Source organism: Diabrotica undecimpunctata, chromosome 7 (genome assembly GCF_040954645.1).
Source record: "Diabrotica undecimpunctata isolate CICGRU chromosome 7, icDiaUnde3, whole genome shotgun sequence".
Taxonomy (NCBI): domain Eukaryota; kingdom Metazoa; phylum Arthropoda; class Insecta; order Coleoptera; family Chrysomelidae; genus Diabrotica; species Diabrotica undecimpunctata.
The window spans coordinates 135927154-135950034 of NC_092809.1; the positions used below are offsets into that span (position 1 = coordinate 135927154).

Genomic DNA, 22881 nt, shown 5'->3' on the forward strand with positions numbered 1-22881 from the left:
GATCAAGGATATCTGAGGGATTTAAGGTCACGAAAGGACTAAAGCAGGGTGGCTGTATTTCGCCTACCCTTTTCAAAATTTATCTGGAACAAGCACTCAAGCTGTGGAAAAGAAAATGTAATGACATGGGAATCCCTCTCAATGACGAGACTACACTGTACACCTTATGTTTCGCTGATGACTAAATACTGATTGCTCAGGATCATGACAATTTGAGTTACATGACTCGGAAGCTCATAGCAGAATATAACGAATGGGGTCTCGAAGTCAACATTAAGAAAACTGAAACCATGTATATTGGAGGGACAAAGCAGTCCATTATATTAGACGATGGGGTAGTAATTAGACACTGTGATGAATACAAGTACCTGGGATGGCATTCAATGTTTTCATAATCACGATAATTAAAAAAAGTCCATTTAAACTTTTTTTAATTATCAAGATTATGAAAACATTGAATGTCTAAACATTACAAAAATTAAAATGGTCGATTCTTCCTCAAATGTTATATTCTCGCACTAAGTTTATAAACATTAAACATTAAGATTTGAAATCAGATCAGACATCAAGTGTTCAGACTTTCTTCCTAGGTTTCGCTAGGTATTTAAATCTAAACTAACATAAAACTTTAAATTATTTTGTTTATTAAATATTATCTTAAAATTACAGCAACCAATATTTTTGGTAATTTGGCGAAAAAATTAATCGTATTATTAATTATATTTATATTTAATTATTATTATTAGTAATATTAATAAAAGGGTAGGGTAGGGTAGGGTGGCGTAGTTACCCTACTGTACAAACAGTGTGATTTGTCCTCCTAGCCTTTTATATACAGTCCCTGGCCATATTATTATGACCATCTATGACTTTTTACAAAAATCGACTTCTTCACAACTTTTTGTTTAGAAATTTATTTTGAAATTAAATTTTTTTATGTAAAATGCTTTAATTATAATATATTTAATAATAAACAGCAATAAAACATTTGAGAAGATTTTTTTTTAAACACAAGAACCACATCAACCGCGCAGGGTTATTAGTGGATATAACAAATACATGAAATATTACATTAAATAAAATTGAATAACTTGATGTCTTTTAAATAGCTTAACACTGTCGAAAATTTTTTGGTGAGAACTATCTTGAGATCATCATCTGTGAATCCGTGGGATCTTCTTTTTTCCTTGAATTGAGAACAATCAAGCAGGATGTGTTTCACAGTCAGTGGGTTAGAGCAGGACGATAGCTACTCCGCCACTGGTCTGTTATGCTACTCTGTTTTTTGAAAAACATTGATAATTTCGAAGATTTATATTAACTTGTTTAAAATGAGTTTCTTGAAGACATAAGATGTTTGGGCATAATTCATTTATTAATAGTTTTAACTGTTCCAAATGGGTATAAAACCCATTAAGATTCCACTGTAAAATGAAGGAATTGGACATGTTAGAATTCTGCCTGAGATAATTGTTCATCTGTTTCTTCTGTAGAAGAGATATTATTGGGCTTTAGTTTCTTTTTTAATCTAGTTATATTATTTTTTAATTTTGAATTGTGGGTGTAAGCGTGAACAAAATTAAGGATCTCAATTAGCTCGGTAGTTTCATTCGAGTAATTTTGAAATTATTTCAGGGTGTTTGGCATATATTGTATTTTCTATAAAGTCACATATTTCATTATAATTTAGGATAAACAGTGGTGATCTGTTTTCCATTTTGTCTTTAATTGACTCTAGTGAAAGCAAAAGTTCTTCGCGGGAATTTCTGGTTGACTTTTTTGACTTTTTTTTGGTTTGCTTACTACAGGAGAAGTAAATATCTTTGAATCGGTCTGTGGGGTATTTTCGTTAGTGTCTGGAAAAGATGAGATGAACCTTTTTAGTTGATTAGGGACGTTTGTATTAATTGTATTTGGTGTTATTTCTACTGGAGTAGGATTTCTGATGTTGTTTGAGGTTGATGATGTTGGAGTTTTTAAGGAAGTGTTTCACTTCTATTACTTATGGATCCTGTCAGGTTATTGTCGGTTTCCATAATTTGTTCTGTTTGGTTATTAGAGGATTTTATTGTAATTAATGTGTTTTAAAAAGTTTCTGGGTGTGCACTAGCAGTGGATTAATTAGCTTTGTCAGAACTTTGTAGTTCTGTTTGGTTATTAGATGTATTTACTATAGGTAATATGTTTTGAGAAGTTTCTTATTATACATTAGAAGTAGTGGGATTTGCTTGGTTAGAGCATTCAGCTTCCTGATGACCAATAGTCTTGCATTTTGTACAGTTAAATCCTTCTATAGAAAGGTATAAACGATAATTGGTATTATCATAAGAGATAATGAAAGAATCAGGAATAGATATATTGTCTAAAGGTGTAATAAATATTTGCCTTCTAAAACTCAAGACATGATTGTATTCGCTTTCAGGCATACCTACTCTTAGAAAAGTCATTTTTGAGACGGAGTTTATACCCATATGATGTAGTTCTTGTTCAATTAACGAGTTTGGAACAGTAGGACAAGCATTTGATATGACTAGTCTTTGAGCTGGAGAGATATGTCTTCTTATTTCTACTTGAGTTTCTTTTATATTAACATATTTGTGGGAATTTAGTAGTGAATCGACTGCATTTTTAGATGATAGATATAGACATATTCTATTGTTGGCAATTCTGGAAGCGAAGGATACGTTACGTGGACCAACTAGTGAACCAACGGCGATGATATAGTCATGAACTCTAGTTCCTTCAATACTGTAAAGTATTATAGTTTGTTCTTTTGTTGGATCTTTAAATGTGTTGACAACACTGGAATATGAGACGAAGTGTGAGTAGTATTCATAGTTTTATTCGAAGTCATGGTTGATTAATTATAAGTCCGTCCGGCCCTATCACCGGTTCGAAAACCGGTGTGGATTTTGACCCAAAACTGGATTTGTTTCTATTTCTTCGGAACGTTATAGGTAAATACTATGAAGTGATTTTTGGTACTCACGTAACGTTTACTCGGTTGACTTGAAGGTAGCACTATAAAGATTTTCTTCAATAAGTTTACTACCTTTTTACTGCCGAAGTTCACACACTACTTAGTTTTTAACCAGTTTTACTAAATGAAACTGTGAAAAATACTTTAATATTAATTAATAATGGGTATTGTTGAAAGAGTTCTAACTATAATATGTATTCTGACTTTGACATTCATTTGACATTTTTTCTATTATTTGAGAAGATTACATATTTATATAATTTTTAATATTTTGTTGAACCCCCTTTGGCTTTGATTACCGCTTGTACCCCTCTTGGCATACTTTCAATGCAGCTAAAGGCACTTTGCTTCAGTTTTTCGTTGTGGTCCCAATGATATATTAGTTTTTTAATTAAAACAATTTTGGTTTGTGACTTTTTCTTTGGAAATTTCCCGTTTAAGAAGTTCCCAAACATTTTCTATGGGAGGAAGGTCAGGAGAATTTCCCGGCCAGTCCAAGAGAAGAATACCATTCTCAACCAGGTATTTTTTCACTGATTTTGCAGTATGACATGGTGCTCCATCTTACATAAATATGCATTCCTCATTAGGAAACCATTCATGTACTTGGGGTATCAGTCTATTCTGTAATATTAATATGTATTGATCTTGGCGCATTATCCCCTTAACTATTTGAAGTCTACCAAGTCCCTTACCGATAATGATAGACCACACCATTATTTTTGTTGGATGTTTTACAGTTTTAATAACACATTTAGTTAAATATTTTTCTTCTGCTCTTCGTTTAATATATTGAGCTTTATTGGTTAATGTTTTCTAAGGTACTTTCGTCACTGAAGCAAACCTGTCAAAAATTTTAGTTTAATCATGTTTTACAAACTATAAAAATGACAAACCTTTTTCCACTGTTCTACAGTAAAGTTCTCGTATTTCTTTGCCCAAGCTAGTCTTTTTTTCTTCATATTTTCTGTAAGAAGAGGCTTTTTAGCTAAACGTAGGCTTTTGAACCCCAACTCCATTAATTTTCGACTCACTGTACACGTCGATACTTGGACGCCACCTTCGACAAACCTTTCTGTAATTGTTTTATTTGTTTGTTATCTATCCTTCTTTATAATATTGACTAAATTTCGCGCCCCACGTGGTGTAATAACTTGTTTTTTGCCACATCTACCTTTACGTTTCGGAGTTAAGGTCACATCATTCTGCAATTTTTGTGCAATATTTGCCACATATGTCTTGGAAACTTGGATTTTGGAATCAATTTAGCGTTGGGAAAGATTTCCATGCAATAAAAGTGCCTTAATTTCTGATGTTTCTAATGATCTTTTTTCTTCCCCGTGTCTAAAACAAGGGAAAGTTGAAACCCCATTTTAAAAACGACTATTTTAACAAAAAAAAACTCAAATTTAAAACAATAGAGTATTAAGTTATAATAATAATATTCACAAAACTTACCAATTGGTAAAAAATTAAAATAACACGTCTTTTAAACGCTGCTTGCGGTCCAGAGTAAACGGTAGCACAACTGAAAATGCGCGCTCTTTCACTAACCTTAGACCTTGACTAGAGAAATGTTTACACTCTTATAAAATATTTGATGAATAAGGTACAGTTCCCGTCATATAAAACTGGTACACTTTATTTTCCCATTGTAAACCTGTGTTCAGACCTGACACAATGGTTCGTGAATCAATTCGTTGTTGCCATCACAGAAAACGGAATTGCACTAAATCTAAGTAAAAAAAGAACGTTCAAAAATGTTTCTATATAAGATTATCATTAACAACAAAAAACCGTACCTAATAAATTTAATAACCAGAGAGAGGGTTTAGTTAATGCCCAAAATGTTCAAAGGATCTTTAAACGTAGGGTATTGGCACAGGGAACATTGGAATGCATCTACTGTAATTTTATAATGTGTCTGTCGCACAACTCCCTTTTAGCTGATTTGATAGAATATTTTCGTTGAACTGGCAATGTTGCCCTAGAAAATAGAATGACATGTGACAAGATCAACTTACACAACTTGAAAAACACGATTTTCGGTTATAAGAGTTGTACCAGTTTTTTATGACGCGAACGGTACTTGAAATGTTAACATTCATATTAAACCATAATTAAACTTAATTCGGCATATATTTACGCTAAAATAAAAATTTTAAATATAAATTTCTTGAATACGATTGGTGGTCATAATAATATGGCCAGGGAATGTAGATAGATTAAATAAACTTTGTATGCTTTTTACAATTTTGTTTCTTTTTAGCGTAAAATTATTTTAACTTTTTGATTTACAAATGCTTATTCGCTTCGTGCGTGACTGACGCGACACCTACCGCCTTCATCTGACTGTTTTGGACCTACCAATTTTCAGGTTAAATATATGACATGTGTTTGACATTGGTAAATACAGGCGAGATTGACAATTATTAATAATTAACTTTTTAATTATATTTTTTCAGTTTATGTACAAAATAAATGTAGTATTAAAAACTGGGTTTCTCAAAATTCATCATAATATATCTTTTTAACCCCAAACGGAAAAGAAAGGGAAAAATCTAGTACTGGCAAATCAAGTTTTTCACGTGAAAGAGCATATTTATAATTAAAAACAGTAATAGTAAAAGGTATGATATAAAAGCTAAAGTCGTCAGGCACTCTGCAGTTAGCTTGAAGCCTTATAAAATATCATTTAAGGTAAATTATTTAAATATTTTCTATTTCAATTGCATAAAAATGAGGTTATGTGATATTTACTTTTTCATATTAATAGCACGGATATATCTTTTTCTTTTCTCTAATTTATATGTAATCTTTAGGAACCTATAAAAACTACACTTACTATTTTTGCTATTATTAGCACAATTAAATACGCAACATGTATTTGCACACATTTTTGATAAAATTTATGCGTAAAAAGATTCCAATTTTGTCATATTTCGCCGCTACGCACGCTGGCATCCACGCACGGAGCGAATAAACTTTCTGGGAAGGTTAGGTTTAGGGTGGGGGGGGGGGGCAAATTACTCTCTCGCCCGGCCGGCAGATACCCTAGAAACGGCCCTGTCAGCGCTTCTGTATCTTTTCTTGTTAGACTATACCATTAGGTTTCAAACACAAATTTTTTTTATCAACGAAGTTAAGTGAATGATGTTTTAATAATGCGTATTTATGTCAGCAATTTATGTACTAAAATAAAAAGATAACAATAGCTATATATTTCCAAAACACATGTATATAACAATATAATGTGTACAAGTCAATGTTACAAAAACATTGATATGTAATATACACCAACATTCTTATTCCTTAATGGATTCAATATTCAACCTTCAACTCCATAATTGTTTTACATTCAATATTGTGTTTTAAACATGGCCATCAATTGTAATTAAAAAATAAACACTCATTTCTTTTATTATAATAAAATTGCTTGAGAAAATGTAATATTTACTTTTATTATTTGGATGTTAAAGAATAATAAATAAATGCTATCATAGAAATTCGTAGATGAAATTAATTACTATTTAAATGGGAATAAGCCACAATTAAAGGTTAATATACGTTTATTGACGTTTCAATTTCCACTTCGGAGTGGAAATTGAAACGTCAATAAAAGTATTTTAACCTTTAATTGTGGCTTATTCCCATTTAAATAGTAATTAATTTAAAATGCCACAAGAAAATAGCTTCAGAACAACATCCTAGATGAAAGTTATGTAATATAAAAGGTGTTCACGTTGAGCATTTACTCATATTATTTATTTTTCGAGCGAGAAAGATGTAAGAGAGCTTACAGAGTGCAATATTGATCAAAAGTACACAATTCTTTTAGGAATATAATATATAAAAGCGCGACAACTGCAGTCAGAATGTACCATGGCAACTCAAACAGTTTTCCCTTGGAGAAGGGTATTACGCAAGAAAAGATCATTTCTTCTAAACTATTCATCGCTTCATTACATAATTGGCAAAATATTGGAGTCAACATAAATGGGAAGTTTCTCAACAACTAAAGTTTTGTAGACGACATAGGTCTTATTGCAGACCGGGTAGATCATGAATGCGAACTTCTTCAAGTCAGAGCTCTTCTGTACTAGTTGTCCTTAGAATTTCTTTACAACACAATACATGGCCAACCTTGTACTTGCCAAAAACACTTCAACTGATGGCACACAAATTCAACAAGTATATACCTGTAAGTATCTATGCCACGAGATTAAATGAGGAAGATGCAACTAAACAACAGAGTTAAACCGGAGAGTAGAGCTAACATTGGCAGCTTATGGAAAACGGAAACGGAAGTTTTTGGATCGGATATTCTTATGTGCTTGCAAAGGAAGGTCTTTGATCAGAGTGTGCTTCTGGTTCTAACATATCTCGAAGTATATAACACTGACTAGAGAAGTAATAAATAAAATACAAGTGGTACAGAGAGCAATCGAGAGGTCAATATTAAAAATATTCCTATTCAAATTTCGAGTTTTCCAATTTCCTTCCCATTGGTCATTTAGGTCACGTGGTCGATAAACCCGGCCCATTAGAAAGAGATATAGGGACTGCTTTGCGTCAGTTTTCTCTGTTGCACTGGAGGGCATTGCACCGCTCAGTCTATTGATATTATATGTGTATGGTGCAAGCACACATCCGCAAAATTATCACATATTTTAAAAAGCACGCCTAAAACATTAGTAAATTTACTAATGTTTGTTTTTTGAGAACGATTTCCGAAGTGGAAATTGAAACGTCAACAAACGTACTTTAACCTTTAATTGTGGCTTATTCCAATTTAAATAGTAATTATATTCAACATACGTTCCTTCCCAATGTTCCTTAAGACAGACCCGTAATTCTAATCTATGACGGCCACTCTTCGGACACATCAATTGCCCTTATAAAAAATGCTTTAAGATAAAACATAATTATCTTAAAACTACCGACACATACTGGCCATCTCCTACAGCCAATGGATTTGGCTGTGTCCAAGCCTTTGACACAAATCTACGATGAAGCTCTTCGAAAGTGGCAAAGAAGAAATTACGGTACAAAAGTTACCAAAATCCATATTTTCTTCTATATATATATATATTTAGGGATTCTACAGTATTCACTGCCTTCCCTCGCTCAACCGTTTCCATCTCTCTCTGTTGTTCCATTCTCCATCGTTTAGTCCTCTCTTACTCATGGCGTCGTCTACTTCGTTCCTCCAGGATTTTCGGGGTCGTCCTCTTTTCCTCCTTCCTATGGGGCTCCATTTGGTTATTCTTTTTATCCATCTGCTGTCGCTAGCTCTTCTTACATGTCCATACCACTTTAGTCTTTTTTGTTCTATATATGTTAGTATGTCTGTTTCTATTGATGTTCTTTGCTTTATTTCGTCATTACTTCTCCTATCCATTCTTGTTACTCTGCAGCATCTTCGCAGGCATTCCATCTCTGTTGCTATTATCTTACTGCTGTTTTTCTTGTTTATGATCCAATTTTCGGCCCCATATGTCATAATACTTCGCACTAATGTTTTATAAATCTGCGTTTTTGTCTTCATATTTAGGTGTCTATCCCACCATACTGAGTTAAGTTGTCGGATTGCTGTTCTTGTTTGTCCTAATCTTTGTGTAATTTCTTCCTCTGTTGTTGCCTTTTTCGTGATTATGAACCCCAGGTATTTGAATTTATCCTTTCCTTTGATTGTTACGTTGTCATCAATCTGTAGATCTTCTATGTCTTCTTCACTTGTAGATAGGTACTCTGTTTTCGCGAGGTTAATATCTAGGCCAGCCTTGGTATATTCTTCTTGTAGTTTCTTCATCATGTAGCTGAGGTCGTCCTGGTCTTGTGCAATCACTACTTGATCGTCTGCAAAACTTAACGTATATAGGTATTCGTTCCGTACCGGTACTCCCATGCCTTCGCATTTTCTTTTCCATGTAGTCAAGGCTTTCTCTAAGTATATTTTGAATATTGTTGGAGATGTGGAACAACCCTGCAGGAGCCCTTTTGTTGTGGTGAAGTCTCCTATGATTCTTGTTCCCATTTTAATGGACACTTTATTTTCTTTATACAGAGCTTTTGTAGCTTCTATGAGTTCCGTCTGTATTTCTAATTTGTACATTGCCTCCCATAGTTCTGACCTTGGTACAGAGTCATACGCCTTTCTCAGATCCACAAATGCCAAGTGTATATCTCTATTTTTTGCTTTTTTCTTTTCCAACAGTTGTTCCAGTGTGTATTTGTGGTCTATGCATGATCTTCCTGCCGTGAAGCCTGCCTGATCCTCCCCGATTTTGCCTTTTATCGCTTGCTCTATCTTTTCTCGCAGTATCTTCCAATATAATCTTCCTATTGATGATATTACGCTTATTCCTCTGTAGTTTTCGCATCGTTTTCTATCTCCTTTCTTAAATATAGATGTCATATATGCCGCCGTCCATTCCTTTGGGAGCTGTTCTCCATGGCTTTCTGAAATATCCATTGTATCATCCGGTGTAATTTTTTTGATCCGTATTTTATAAGCTCAGGTGAGATGCCTCCAGGTCCCGGTGCTTTCTTATTTTTGATTGCTTTTATGGCCGTTCTCATTTCCCTATCTGTTATTTCTATTTTTCCCTATCTGTTATTTTCTTCTATAATTTCACAAATATGAAAAGAGCTGAGCAAAATCGAGAAAAAATATTTACGCTATTCCGGTTTTATTGGCTGCCCACACTTAATTTTCAAACAGGTTTGAAGCAAAACTAAAACATTTGGTTTTATTTTGTAACTTAAACACCCCGTAACTTTTTCTGCTTATTTCGGTAGTCTGATTTTTTTTGCAGTTTGCTGTCTGATTTGCAAATAAGCAGACGTGTAAAAATGGGATGGGCAGCATTCGGAAGATAGGTACTTAAAAATAAAAATATACCTCAAAGAATGCGAACCAAAGTATTTAATTCCTGTATCCTACCTGTACTTACATATGAAACTCAAACCTGGACATTTACTAAAATAAACGTGGAGAAGATCAGAAAAACTCAGAGAGCTATGGAACGACAGATGCTGGGTATCTCACTCAAAGACCGTAAAACCAATGAAGACATTAGTAATAGAACAAAAGTAAAAGATCCTGTCGAACAGGCAGCTAAACTAAAATCGAAATGGGCTGGACATAACGAACGTCTTAAGGATGACCGATGGAATAAAGAAATCGGGAATTGGCGGCCGTATGAAGCCAAAAGACCACGAGGAAGACCGAAAATGCGCTGGAGCGACGATATTAAAAGAGCTGAAGGACCAATGTGAAAACATCTCACAAACAACTGACATAAATGGCGAGAATTGGAAGAGGCCTGTATTTGGCAATACGAATAGAAAGGAGGGCTTAAAAAACTTTTTCTAGGTGCATTTTTGCATATATGTAGATAAGTTAGGTCACATTGACTTATTTTCATCCCTAAAAATGCTGGTAAAATTTTTGAACACTCTTTTTATGACACTCTGTATATCTTCTTATAAAAAAATACACTTATATATCGTCGATGTTATTTTATTTTGTACTATGATATATCTGTTTAGGTTACATTTATCTGTTTAAAAATATCCAATATAAATAACAGTATTTTTTTATTAAGAAAAAGTCGTTACCTACAACACTCAAAAGATTCTCATTGCTGCTTTCCTATTGGAGGCTAAATCTGCTGTTCTTTTTCATTTATTTCTAATTACCGAGGCCTGATTTTTTAAAGACAGTGGATTAATAAATATTTGGTGATCATTTTGTCAAACCTTAAATATTGCCTTCTCAATCACTTTTAGATTTTTTTAATCGACATTACCCTATGTGCACAATATTTTTTGTTGAACCCCATAAAATTGTTAAATTTTGTGTGTGGATATTTTTTAGATTTGTAAGTATATTAATTGTTGTACGTACGTTGTCTGCTGGTACGTAGCTTCTTTACTTCTATTTTTTATTCTCAATTATTCAAATTCCAGGAATGATTGTTTAGTCCTAATATATAAGAACACTACACAATTAGCAAATTAGCAGTATTATTTTTAGTGGAATATTCACGAGTCTTTATGCGAAAATTAATGGTATAGTTGCCACATTTTTTCTAAAGATGCTATGGCTTTTGTCTTTTTTTTACGTCGTCGTCTTTGTGATGTACTATCAACATGATCTTCTTCCTTATCTCTGTTATCTTCAGTGATTTGTTGGGAAGGTTCTACAATAGAGACCTCAGGAACACCTACAAATTGTACATTAGATTTACTTCCAATCGGTTGTGTTTCTTCTACAAACAGTTCTTTAGATGGACCTGCAATGTTCATATCAAGTATATCGATTAAAGATGTGTCTGCATTAAGAGCAGAAACTGATGACGGTTGAGCTGGTACTTTAAGCACAGGCAGAGATGAGACTTCTGAAGCAGGTATAGATGCGGATGTTGAAGGTTCAGTTGAAATTTCGGATATATCCGCAAGTTGCACTTCTGTTTCAGAAATAGGTAGCACAAAAGAAACAGGTGGTTCTTCGAGTATATGCTCAAATAACAGTTCTGTTTCATGAGCAGATATTGAAGGTGATTCAGCTGCGAACTCGGGTATGTGTGTGAGTGTAATTTTACGTCTATTCTTATCTACAACAGCAGCAATTATAGCTGCACCAATTCCACTGCTACCTTCTTCAGACAGCATAATTTTAAATTTGTATGGATCCGGACTTAAAAGTACTTCCACCTGTGACATCAACGTACTATGAATGTGAGGGTGAGTTTTGTACAGCGCTCCATCTACTCCAATAGTAATGTTGGGATAACCAATTTTACGTATCAGAACCGTAATCATACAAGAATTCAGGATAGCAGCTCTTCTAGAGAAACACTGACTCAAGTATTTAATATCATTAAAATCTTGTTCAGTGGCATTTCTTACTCCCAAATTATTAAGAATACTTTTCACATTAGTAAACACACCAGGCGGATCTGCTTCAATTTCACAAATAAATCTAGTTTCAAATTTGTCATGTGCTTTAAAACCATCGGAAAGTTGACCCCCAAATAGAATTCCTTCTTTGGCAAATTTTACGGTAGCTAGTCTTACAAGTTCTCCTAAGTATATACCTGATATCATCTTTTTGTGTAGTTGACTACCCACATTTGTAGATCCAGCATCAAGATCTCTATCAAATTGCGTTCTGCAGAACTCTAATGCACCATCATCACCAAAATCTCCATATTCCATGTAAACAATCACATTCCCCGAACCTCTATCCGGTTCATCAAAAAGCTCTGCGTTTACTTGTTTTTCCACATAACAACTGTTAGTATCCACCCCAATCATAATTTCTATTTTTGTATCAAAATCTTTAAATGCACACACCATAAAGATTCCTGTAGTATTATTCGCAACAGCAACTACATTAATTTTTAAGTCTTCTCTTTTATCAACAGCATTATTTAATAATTGGACTACATCTCTACCAATGACACCCTCGCAGCTGTAGCCATTTGTCCAAAGTTTTAAAATACCTATCTTAAGCCCTTTTTGTTGAAGTGGAAAATTAAAGATAAATCCTAAAGGTAGGTTATCAATATTAACTCCCTTCTCTTTGGTATATTCTGCTAAACACTCAGCAATAAAATCGAATAGTTGTTCACCCGGTCCTGCCTTAATATCTTGAGAAACACTATATATTTTTTGATCCACTGTATACTGTCTATTGTCAATATTCAACAAGAAAATTCTTAAGGTACAACCATCTAAAACCAGAGACAAATACTTTCCAGATTCAGATCCATCAGGAAAATCTTGAATATATGTAGGGAAGCACTTTACGGTAGAATTGAAATGTGTTGATTTTTTCAAACCTCGTTCAACATTTTCAAGAAAGATTTTCATATATATTTTCATTTTATCTTCTGTAATAATTAGTCCTTGGCATTTTGTTTTTATTTCTGGTCGAGCTGGAATATGTTCGATGCCACGCAAGTGTAGTGGATTACAGACTTTACTTTTACACTTAGACGAAGTGGACATGTTTAATTTTTAAAAACTATGTTTTTTACGAGAATTAGGTTCCAATGAAAACATTCTTAATTACAATTTTATGACATTTATGTCAGAGGAGAAATTAACAGTTTATATTTAATACTTCTTCTGTGTTTTTCTATGGTCTTATTCCTATGGGTATATATCCACATATTAGATCTAACAGTATTATTGATTATTAAAGCAAAAAATATCATAATTGAATGATCACTGAATGTTTAGAGATGGGTCTTGGTGGCAGTAGTTATGCCAAGTGGCTGCATCATTAAATATCAAGCAACGCCGTAGTTGACACACGTCAATTAAACTAACAAATTGTTGGGGATGGGTAAAAGCGAGTTTCCAGCGCCTTATATCTAGAGCCTTTACCCCCTACCTTGTAAAAACCCATTGTTACGTAAACCCAAGTTAAATTTGCTGAACAGATCTTTCGACGAAGATCTACGCAACAAAGTAAGAACCACGATTTTAAAGTACCTACTTAGCTTGAATGGTCATACACTTTACGAACCTGGAAACACTCGCAAACTGTTTGATATATATCAGCACAATGTAATTTGCACATGGGAGATGAAACGGATTTGAATCTGGCCGGGCTCTCAGCTCCCATGCATTAGTCTTTCAGGCCGAGATCTTTGCAATTCTGGTATGCGCTCAGGAGATAATAGATAGGGCATGCTCAGGCAGGACCACCTCTATCTACTCTGACAGTCAAGCAGCGCTAACGGCTCTGGAAGCGCCCAAAGTCAGCTCTAAGTTGGGTCTTAAGTGCACGAGAGTACTTGCTGATGTTTCTCAGACTAATGGGGTTAACTTAATATGGGTACCGGGACACACAGGCGTGGAAGGAAACGAACAGGGTGACGCACTGGCACGACAGGGCTCATTCACTCTGCAGGTGGGACCCGAACCTGTGAATGGAGTGCCCTTCACTGCTGGTCGGGATAGTCTCAAAGATCTTCTTCTGCGGAGATTTCTGGGCCAGTTGTGGAGGTATGAAATAGGCTAGGCTCCACATAGTGGGGTCATCCAAAAGTCTTACAGCCCAACTTCTCCATCTAGACCATAGAAGGTGCTCTCTGGGAATCAGTATGCTTACCGGCCACTGTAGACTCAGGCGGCACCTTTATCTGCTTGGATTGGCGGATAGCCCACGGTGCTATCTTGAGGAGGAAATCTCCTTACATGTCCTCTGGAAGTGCCCGGCACTAGCCCACCAGAGGTGGCAACTCCTGGGTTCGATCTTTATGCAACCGAGCCAAGTGAGGAAGTGATCCTTAAAGAGACTTGTGATTTTATGTGAGGACACAAGACTACTAAAGGATTAGACGTTCAGAACGGCAGGAAGGGCTCAGATTTGGAGACCCTGCTGATTACTGCAGATATTAGAGCCCAGAACAGCCTGGGCCCCAGAAACGCCGAAGAAGAGGTCTCTCTGGGCCTATTCCGTACGATAGGAATGATAACATGGACCCGTCTTAGACGGTCTAGGTGTCTAAATGGCTCATAAATGGGTCCTGTCCCAAACTACCATAACCAGAACCATAACCATAACCAAACTTACACATGGCCGCCACACAAGAAATATATATTATAGTTGTCACAGTCCAAGACACGAATTTGGGACATCCTTTATATTCAATAACAAAGTCAAGCAATTTATTATAGATTTTAATCCAATGAGCTGTTTAAGGATCTGGGCAAGTTCCTTAATTTTAGTCTTATTAACGTACACTCCCCAACAGAACACAAGGAAGATGAAGAAAAAAAAAGTCTATAATGAATTAGAAAGCACGTATGATAGTCATCTCAGAAATGTCAGTAAGATAGTTGGAGACTTAAATGCAAAAAATCGAAAGGGAGGAAATATATCTACCCCACATTGGTAATCATAGTCTCCACAATAACATCAATTCGAATGGGAACCGAGTAGTCAGTGTTGCAGCTGCTAAGAACATGGTCGTGGGAAGTACATATTTTCCACACGGAAAATACATATGATGACTTGGACCTTACTTGATTGGTTAACAAATAACCAGATCGATTACGTGCTTGTAGATGCTAGACGCTTCTCCAAGCCAATGGATGTCCGCACCTACATTGATTTAGACAAATTTCTAGTTGGCACAAAGAGTCGTGCTAGAATCTTGGATGTTAAGAATGAGAAAAACACCAAAACAATCCACCATAATATTAAATTCCTTAAAAATCCAGAAGCACTAGAGAATGTCCGCACCTACATTGATTTAGACCACTTTCTGGTTGGCACAAAGATTCCTACTATAGTCTTAGATGTTACGGTTGAGAACAACACCAAAACAATTCACCACAATAATAAATCCCACAAAAATCCAAAAACACAAGAAAGGTTTTAAAAGTGTATCGAAATTTAAATAAAATTAACGAGGATCTAACAACTAGTGAACCGTGTGAAACGTACAAGAATAATATTAAAGACGCAACAAAGAATATTCTAACAGACTATTATTATATTCTAAGAATAACACTTTGAAGACCACCATCACAAAATGACTGATTCGATGCTGAATGTGAGGCATATAAACTTATGTAGCAAAGAAGAATTTGTGAAAAACAACAAAATTATAAAGATCTTTTGAGAGAATAGAAGTAGTTACACAAAAGAAAAAATGGAGTTTTTGATAATGTAGTATTGAAAGAAATTTTGACGCTAAGAAAGCAAAACCAAAACCAAACGGAAATTTTATAAATATCTGAATAATGTAAGAGAATAGTCTAAACCAAGGCTATGAGTATGTAACAATAAGGAGGGACATTCAATACAGAAGAGTGCGTATTAGATTGGTGGGTGGATCATTATAAAAAGCTACTTTCTACCGAAGTTGAAGATGAAAATACATCACCTCCAAGAGCAAGAGCAATACACTTTAGAACCTCCTTAAATTCAAGAAGTACGGAAAACATGAAAACATCTACAAAATAACAAAACTCCTGGAAGTGACAGTATACCTGCAGAACTTATTAAATGTAGGGCTATATTCTTACCAATCAGATACAGAAAATAATAGTAAGAGCTTGGAATACGGAACAAATCCCAGAAGAGTGCTGTGCTGGAATTGTTTGTCCGTTGCCCAAAAATGGTGATCAATTGGAATGATCAGAAACTATAGGGGTATAACTCTTTTTATTTCTTAACTAATATAACAAATATTTTCGTGTATCCTATATGGTCGCCTAAAAGCGTAGTCAGGGAAGCTTCTTGGCGAATATCAAAGTTGTTTTAGAGCTGGTTAATCAACAACTGACCAGATTTTTTTGTTAATTCAATATAGATACCTACCATCTCTTCCTAGATTTTAAATCAGCATATCAGCCTAGAAAAAACTAAAATGTTCTCAACCGACAACAGTACCAAAAATATCGGTCTCCAATTGACTGTCAATAACTTTTGCTTTGAAGTGAAAGACAAATTCACATACTTATGCTCCCAAATGACCAATGACAACTTCATAACATAAGAAGGCAAAAGGAGAATAATTCTGGAACATAAGTCAGAAAACAAAAATATCAATATACAAAACCCTATATAAACACTGCCAATACTGGTATATGGATCGGAAGCATGGACCATTCCAAGACAAGTGAAAATCTCTTGCTCATATTTGGACAAAAAATACTGATAGAAATATTCGGTGGCATCTGAGAAACCGGTATTTGGAGGTGGAGGTTAAAACTATAAGATATATCACAATTATACCAAAACAACCGTCCTACATGAATCCTTATGTCACAGCTGGTGGGAAGTAGACGATGAGGTAAGCTATCTACTTGGGAACTATTGAATGATCCTAGCCAAGACCTACTGAAAGAACTAATAATGTCACAAATGTCGCAGCAAACCTTCTTCTTTCTTCTTCTAGTGCCGACTCCACTAATGAAGGTTGGCTATAATCATTTCAAATTCGTCTCTATCTTATGCTTTTCTTAAAAACGTCTGTGTATTTAACTCGGTCCAGTCGCGAATGATTTTAGACAGATGTGTCCCAAATATGCTGTCCTTTTTTAATGGTGGTCAAAAGTTCTCTGTCTCTTTCAATTCTATGTAACATCATTTCGTTCGTAATATAATCGGCGATGTTATGTTCAAAATTCTTCTAAAAATCTACATCTCAAAAGCTTTCAGTTTTCTCATTAAGTCAGCATTAACAGTCCAAGCTTCTGTATCATAAAGAAGAATAGAGTGGATATAACATTTTACCATCCGATATCGGATTTGCAGATTGATACTTTGGTTACTTACAAATTTCCTCATCTTTAAAAAGGCTACTCTTGATTGCTCTATTTTTGATCGAATTTCTGATCTCGGATTTAAATTTTCAGTAATTCTCTACTAAGTATTTTATTTTGTCCACTTGTTCAATATCTTCATTTTTATCTGGATCCTTGTTATGACTCTACCCCTCTTACTGATAACTACGATAACACGTATGCACCATTTGTTAAACGGAAACCTACTACAAACAAAGCACCATTTCTAATTTCGTCAGCAGTTCATTTTTAAGTCAGGCAAGGGTACATTATATTACAAACAAAACTTTGAGGAAGATTTTCGAGTCGTTGATCATAAACGAAGGAAAAGAGGTACATTAAAATTGCCTGATTCTTTACCAGCTATACGTAGCACACAAAAATCTATTACCGAAAATAAGTTATTACAGAAAATAAAGATATTATATCACTAATCCCTTTTCTTCCGTCATATTGCCATGATTTTTACAAAAATTTGAGTTATGATGATGACACTTATTACGAGTATGTACCTCCTGTCAGACGCAGATGTTGAGGTCGACGTTATGCAACCAAATTAATAGTTCTAAACTTTATTGCCCGTATGTCCAGGTACAAGTAATGCATGTTATTATATGAACGTTTATAATACTTTATATTCTCATAAATAACAATAAAAATTAACCTTTTTTTTATTTTTTACAACAAAAATATGTTTTTTGGAGTTACAAAACACCATGTCCTTTCAAAATTCTACAAAAAAAAAATTAACCGAAACTACTGTCAGGTACTGTCAGGTATAGTACAACTATTTAGTATAACATTAACTACCTTACTAATAAAATACAAAATAATTTTCAAAACTTGGAAAATATAAAAACGAGCGTAACAAAATCATTTTTTGCTCTTTACCAACATTTTTTGCATTTATGTGACGTGCTGTTTTATGGTTCCGATGTACAGAATATTATTGACTATTAACTTCGTTATTTATATTTATGTTTATATTTGACTTGTAAAAGTACTTTTGTATTATTATTACCAATTTAAACCATCTACATATCTATTGACATTCATAATATAACATTTGTGTACTTGAGAATATTATTCTTTATGGTTCCCAGGAAGAAATTCTCAAAAAAAATGTATTACTTGACGCCAATTGCGTCATCATTAAAACGAGTTTGCAAATTGAAATAAAAGAAACAAACAAAATCCGTGTCTGATATAAACAAAACATTTAAAAATTCTATTTATCTGTTATAGTACATTGTAACAAGCAACAAATATTAAAATTTTAAATTAGGAAAAAAGTATCAGTCCTTGAAAATTCGTGGTGAATTCTTATTTTTAATTAGTTTTTAATAAGTGTTGCTCATGTATTATATTTTATATTTGTTTATTAAGATAAATTATAGTTCTAGAATGTAACAAACCATAATTTTTAAGTTTATAACACCGTGAAAAATTTATTACGGAGGAAAATAAAAAAGTAATTCATATTTATTAATTATGGAATTTTATTAAAGATTTTGTTTAATAATTTTCACAGTAAGGTAAACAATTTATCATTAAACATTATCTGTCCATTTATGACATACTATTTACTGTAATAGCATACAAGGGGTAATCAAAAAGTCTCAGAAATAATTAAATACGTTCTTAAAATCTTAAGTAAAGAACGATTAACATTCAGAATTTCTTTTAAGTCTAAATATCCAATATGTAATAGTAAGTAGACACTTTTCTACGATCCCGGTAGAAAATAGGGATACTTCAGGAAAATGACCCTACCCCTGCGGGTCATGCTTTACACTCAACTTCCTACTGAGATAGAACCTGTCCCTTCCCTTCATCCCTTCATCACCCTGATGAAGGGCATCAGCAATTATCAGTACCATCTCAAGGCGCAGAGAAAATTCCTGCTTTGAAACTGGACACTGGACTACTCCAAGCATGATTGAAGTAATTGTAATGGTAGTGGCACTGCAATGCAGAAGACACAAGAAAACCAGCACTAAATATTTCCAAAAAAATTTCTCGCAATAAAACAGTAATAGAAAGTGAAAATAGGATGTGTAGTGATCCGACCAACTATCGGCGCCACCTTGGTTCCGAGTCGAATGGTGTGAAATATGCTACCGGCTGCCAAGGTGTGAGGGATCAGACATATTTCAGAAACTGTACGACTGAGTCCAAACCTAAACTAAATTTAAGAAAGTGTCAACGAATTGGAACAAAGAACGTTCAGGGATCGATCCAAAACCGTGAAATGCAGCAGATATTGCATGTACAAATGAAGTCGCAATAATTGTACCTTCTGAACGACTGGGTGACTAGATATGATACTGTTGACGACAGAAGAGTATCCATTAAAATGCAAATATCCACCTCATACAGATATACGCTTCTACAACATCTGCAGAACACGAACAGGTTCTAATGTCGTCTAGAAGAGACTGTTATTGCTATTTCCATTCGTGAACTAATCACAATTCTAAGTTATATTAATGCCAAAGTAAGATCATCTAACGAAAATATTGAAGGAGTATTGGTTAGTAGGGGACTAGGTTAGAAAAATGTGAGGGATGACCGTCTTGTGAAGTTTGGTGTAGGTCATCATCTTGCAATTACAAACACGTTTTATCAGCACCACTCACGTAGATTTTACACATGGCGTGCCCCAGATGGACGAATAAATGCACTTGTATTCTCAATATTTCTATACGGGGAAGAAACCTGCTTCGGGCGGAAGAACTGATAATATATTAGTACCTCCCTTGTCCTTGAAATAAGCTATTGTGCTATAACATGAATGAATCGATAAACAGCCAACGGTATGAAGATATAATAGGATGCAGAAATCCACTATAATTAAAGATTCCTATAGATATTTTAAGAACAATGTTGTCATGTTAAGCGCTAGTGACAAAGAAATTGTGACTGATCATGGATTTGGGTCAGAAGATTCCTAGAAAACCTAAAAAAAGTCACAGTAGGGGACAGACTACTTAAGGTCTTGACTCTACATTAGCTAATGCTTATCTAATTCTTTTAGTTTGCCAGGATGAAACCGACCTGTCCTTCATTCCACGAAATCTCTATTTATCTCATCCTATCCACACACCAAAGTGAAAAGTAAAACAGTATTTCTGATGGAGGACAGCAGTTACCGTCAGCACCAAGTTAAGATGCATCAGAAATTATCCTGAACCGGCTTAGCGTTGGACTTTCACAACCAGAGCTGTAACAACAAGAATTTTATAGGGCTGTCATGCAAAAGTGGGGATCCCCTGCCTTACACTTCTCCAACGTCTATCATCAAAGGCATGAGTAATAGGTAGAGAAATTTTAAATAAGAGTCTGCGTCTATTGGTGTGAAATGGGCTAACGGCCATAGTAGTGTAGAAGATCAGGCACGTTAGGAAAAGAAAACGTCTGGAATTAAAATTTGGAACAAGCTTAATATTGCTCCCATATAAGCATATGGTACTTTGGGCACAGAAAACTTAATATGGTGGAAAATGAAATAAAACCATATTAATTCCATAAATCAAAATGATATTTTCTTTGGAAATAATAACCTATTCAGAAATTGCGTAACAATGATGGTTAAAAATATCTTAAAAACACTGTAAAAGAGTAAAGAACAGTTTATGATCGCAAGTATATGCTCCAACAAGCACAAGACCAGGAAATTGAAGATCCAATCCTTCGAGAGAGTCTGGCATAAAGGGCTGATATACAAAATGAGAGGATATAGCTACAGCGGCTCAATAACGAGACTAATCTCTTCCTACTTGAGCAATCGGAGCTTCAGAGTTCGAATAGGACAAGTCCTGTCACCCTTACTGTACTTAATATTTACCTCAGACGTTGCAGAATGTATACATAGCACTTAACAACCTGCAAACAATGTTGCACGAAATCGAGGAATGTAGTATAAGATGGAAAATCGCCATAAACTCCGACAAAACGCAAGCGGTGCTATTCAAAAAAGATATTTCAGCAACCAGGGGAAAAATTTACTCTACATAACGATCCTATCGAGTAGAAGAGCGAGGCAAAATACCTGGCAGTCATCATGGATAAAGGACTTATATTCAAAAAGCACGTAGATACCGCAGTGCAAAAAGCCAACATGGCTAAAGCATCCATCAGAGGACTACAGGTAGAAAAAGCAAACTAAAGACAAAAACCAAAATGAGAATAATAAAAGTTTCATTCTACCGATACTTACATATGCATCTCTCGCAACAACCTGTACATTTTTATATTTTTAGAATCTCCTTAACAACCTGATCTCAATAAATTATGTCATATAGGGTAAATTATGAATATTACAAGATGACATTTTGAAATTGTACAGTGTGGTAACCACTTATGGAATAACACGGTTGTTTTCCTATTTTAGAAGATTATCGAATGATAAAGGTCGATTCAAACACATCAGTCCCGTCACAGTCCAGGCGCCGAACCGGTCCCGTCTGGTCACAGAACTATTCATTCGTCTATTCGCACACACCCGAAATGCATCAGTCTTCGGCGACCAATCTGTTGAAAAGATGGAAAATTTCTCGGATGAAGAATTAGCAAATATTATTATTATTTCCTGCCAAATATTATTTTTAAAATTAATGTCCATGTATTTTGCATGCGACAAATCATATAAAACATTATATTTTCTCACACATTCTATTAATCGTTCGTCAATAATTTTATTTTGTTCACTTGTACCTCCCGTCATGTTCCCGGCAAAACCAAAAAATTCGTCGCTGAGATTATAAAATCGGCCGGGCGATAGACGTGTCGAAACCTGACTGCTGGGAAACTGTTCGCTACCTGATGAATGTGAATGCCGGCGGCATATTTCTAATAAAGAATATTTTGTATGACGGATTGTTCGGTTCGGCGCCGGGACTGTGACGAGACGTGACTGATGTGTTTGAATCGACCTTAAGAAGAAGTATCGGACGACCGCGCAAAAGATGGAGTGATAACCTACCGTAGAGGTATTCATCCGCCAATGAACAAGCAGAACTGCTTATAAAAAGAAAGAAGAAGAAGAGAATTATAAGAAACTCTGGGACAAGTCAACTTTTAAATTCAAATGTGCGCTATTTAAATATAAATTTAAATTTACTGGATGATTCACGGAAGTCTATCATAGTCGCGGTAGCGGGTAAGTACTCCTCCACAATCCCAGTGGAGGATAGACTTACTTCAGGGATGCGACCCTGCCCTACGCGAGCCTTGATTGTCTCTCAACTCCTATGGAGAGAAATCATGTCCTAAACCCATTCCTACCCAATACCTACTATCCTACCAATTTCCCAAACCAACTCACCAACCCGCCTGGCAAGCGTGGTGTTTAAATGCCAAAACCCCTCAGCATGAATAGACATTCAAGAAAAGGGCCCTCAGTCCCCGGCAGCTCGCTAGTTCCCAACCAAGGTAGCGGTAGGATTCACGGACAGCGGGCAGAGGGTGCAAAGAATCTCCGGGATGTAAGAGGCTACCAAGAACGACGAACGCTGCACATAATTACGTATAATGTAAGAACCTTATCCAAAGATGAAAAAATGACGGAACTGGAGGAAGAA

At 35.0% G+C, this 22881-nt stretch overlaps 2 protein-coding genes across 2 annotated transcripts in view; both read right to left on the bottom strand.

Annotated features, from left to right (window-relative positions):
- The window catches only part of LOC140445884 (clavesin-2-like), a 44775-nt gene that overhangs the window by 16412 nt on the left and 5482 nt on the right, over nucleotides 1-22881 (bottom strand). The gene's annotated exons all lie outside the window — the stretch shown is intronic.
- Nucleotides 10499-13073, bottom strand: LOC140446987 (hexokinase type 2-like). The gene has a single exon (XM_072539582.1). It carries the CDS (start codon nucleotides 12998-13000, stop codon nucleotides 11051-11053), a length of 1950 nt encoding a protein of 649 aa, XP_072395683.1. The 5' UTR covers nucleotides 13001-13073; the 3' UTR covers nucleotides 10499-11050.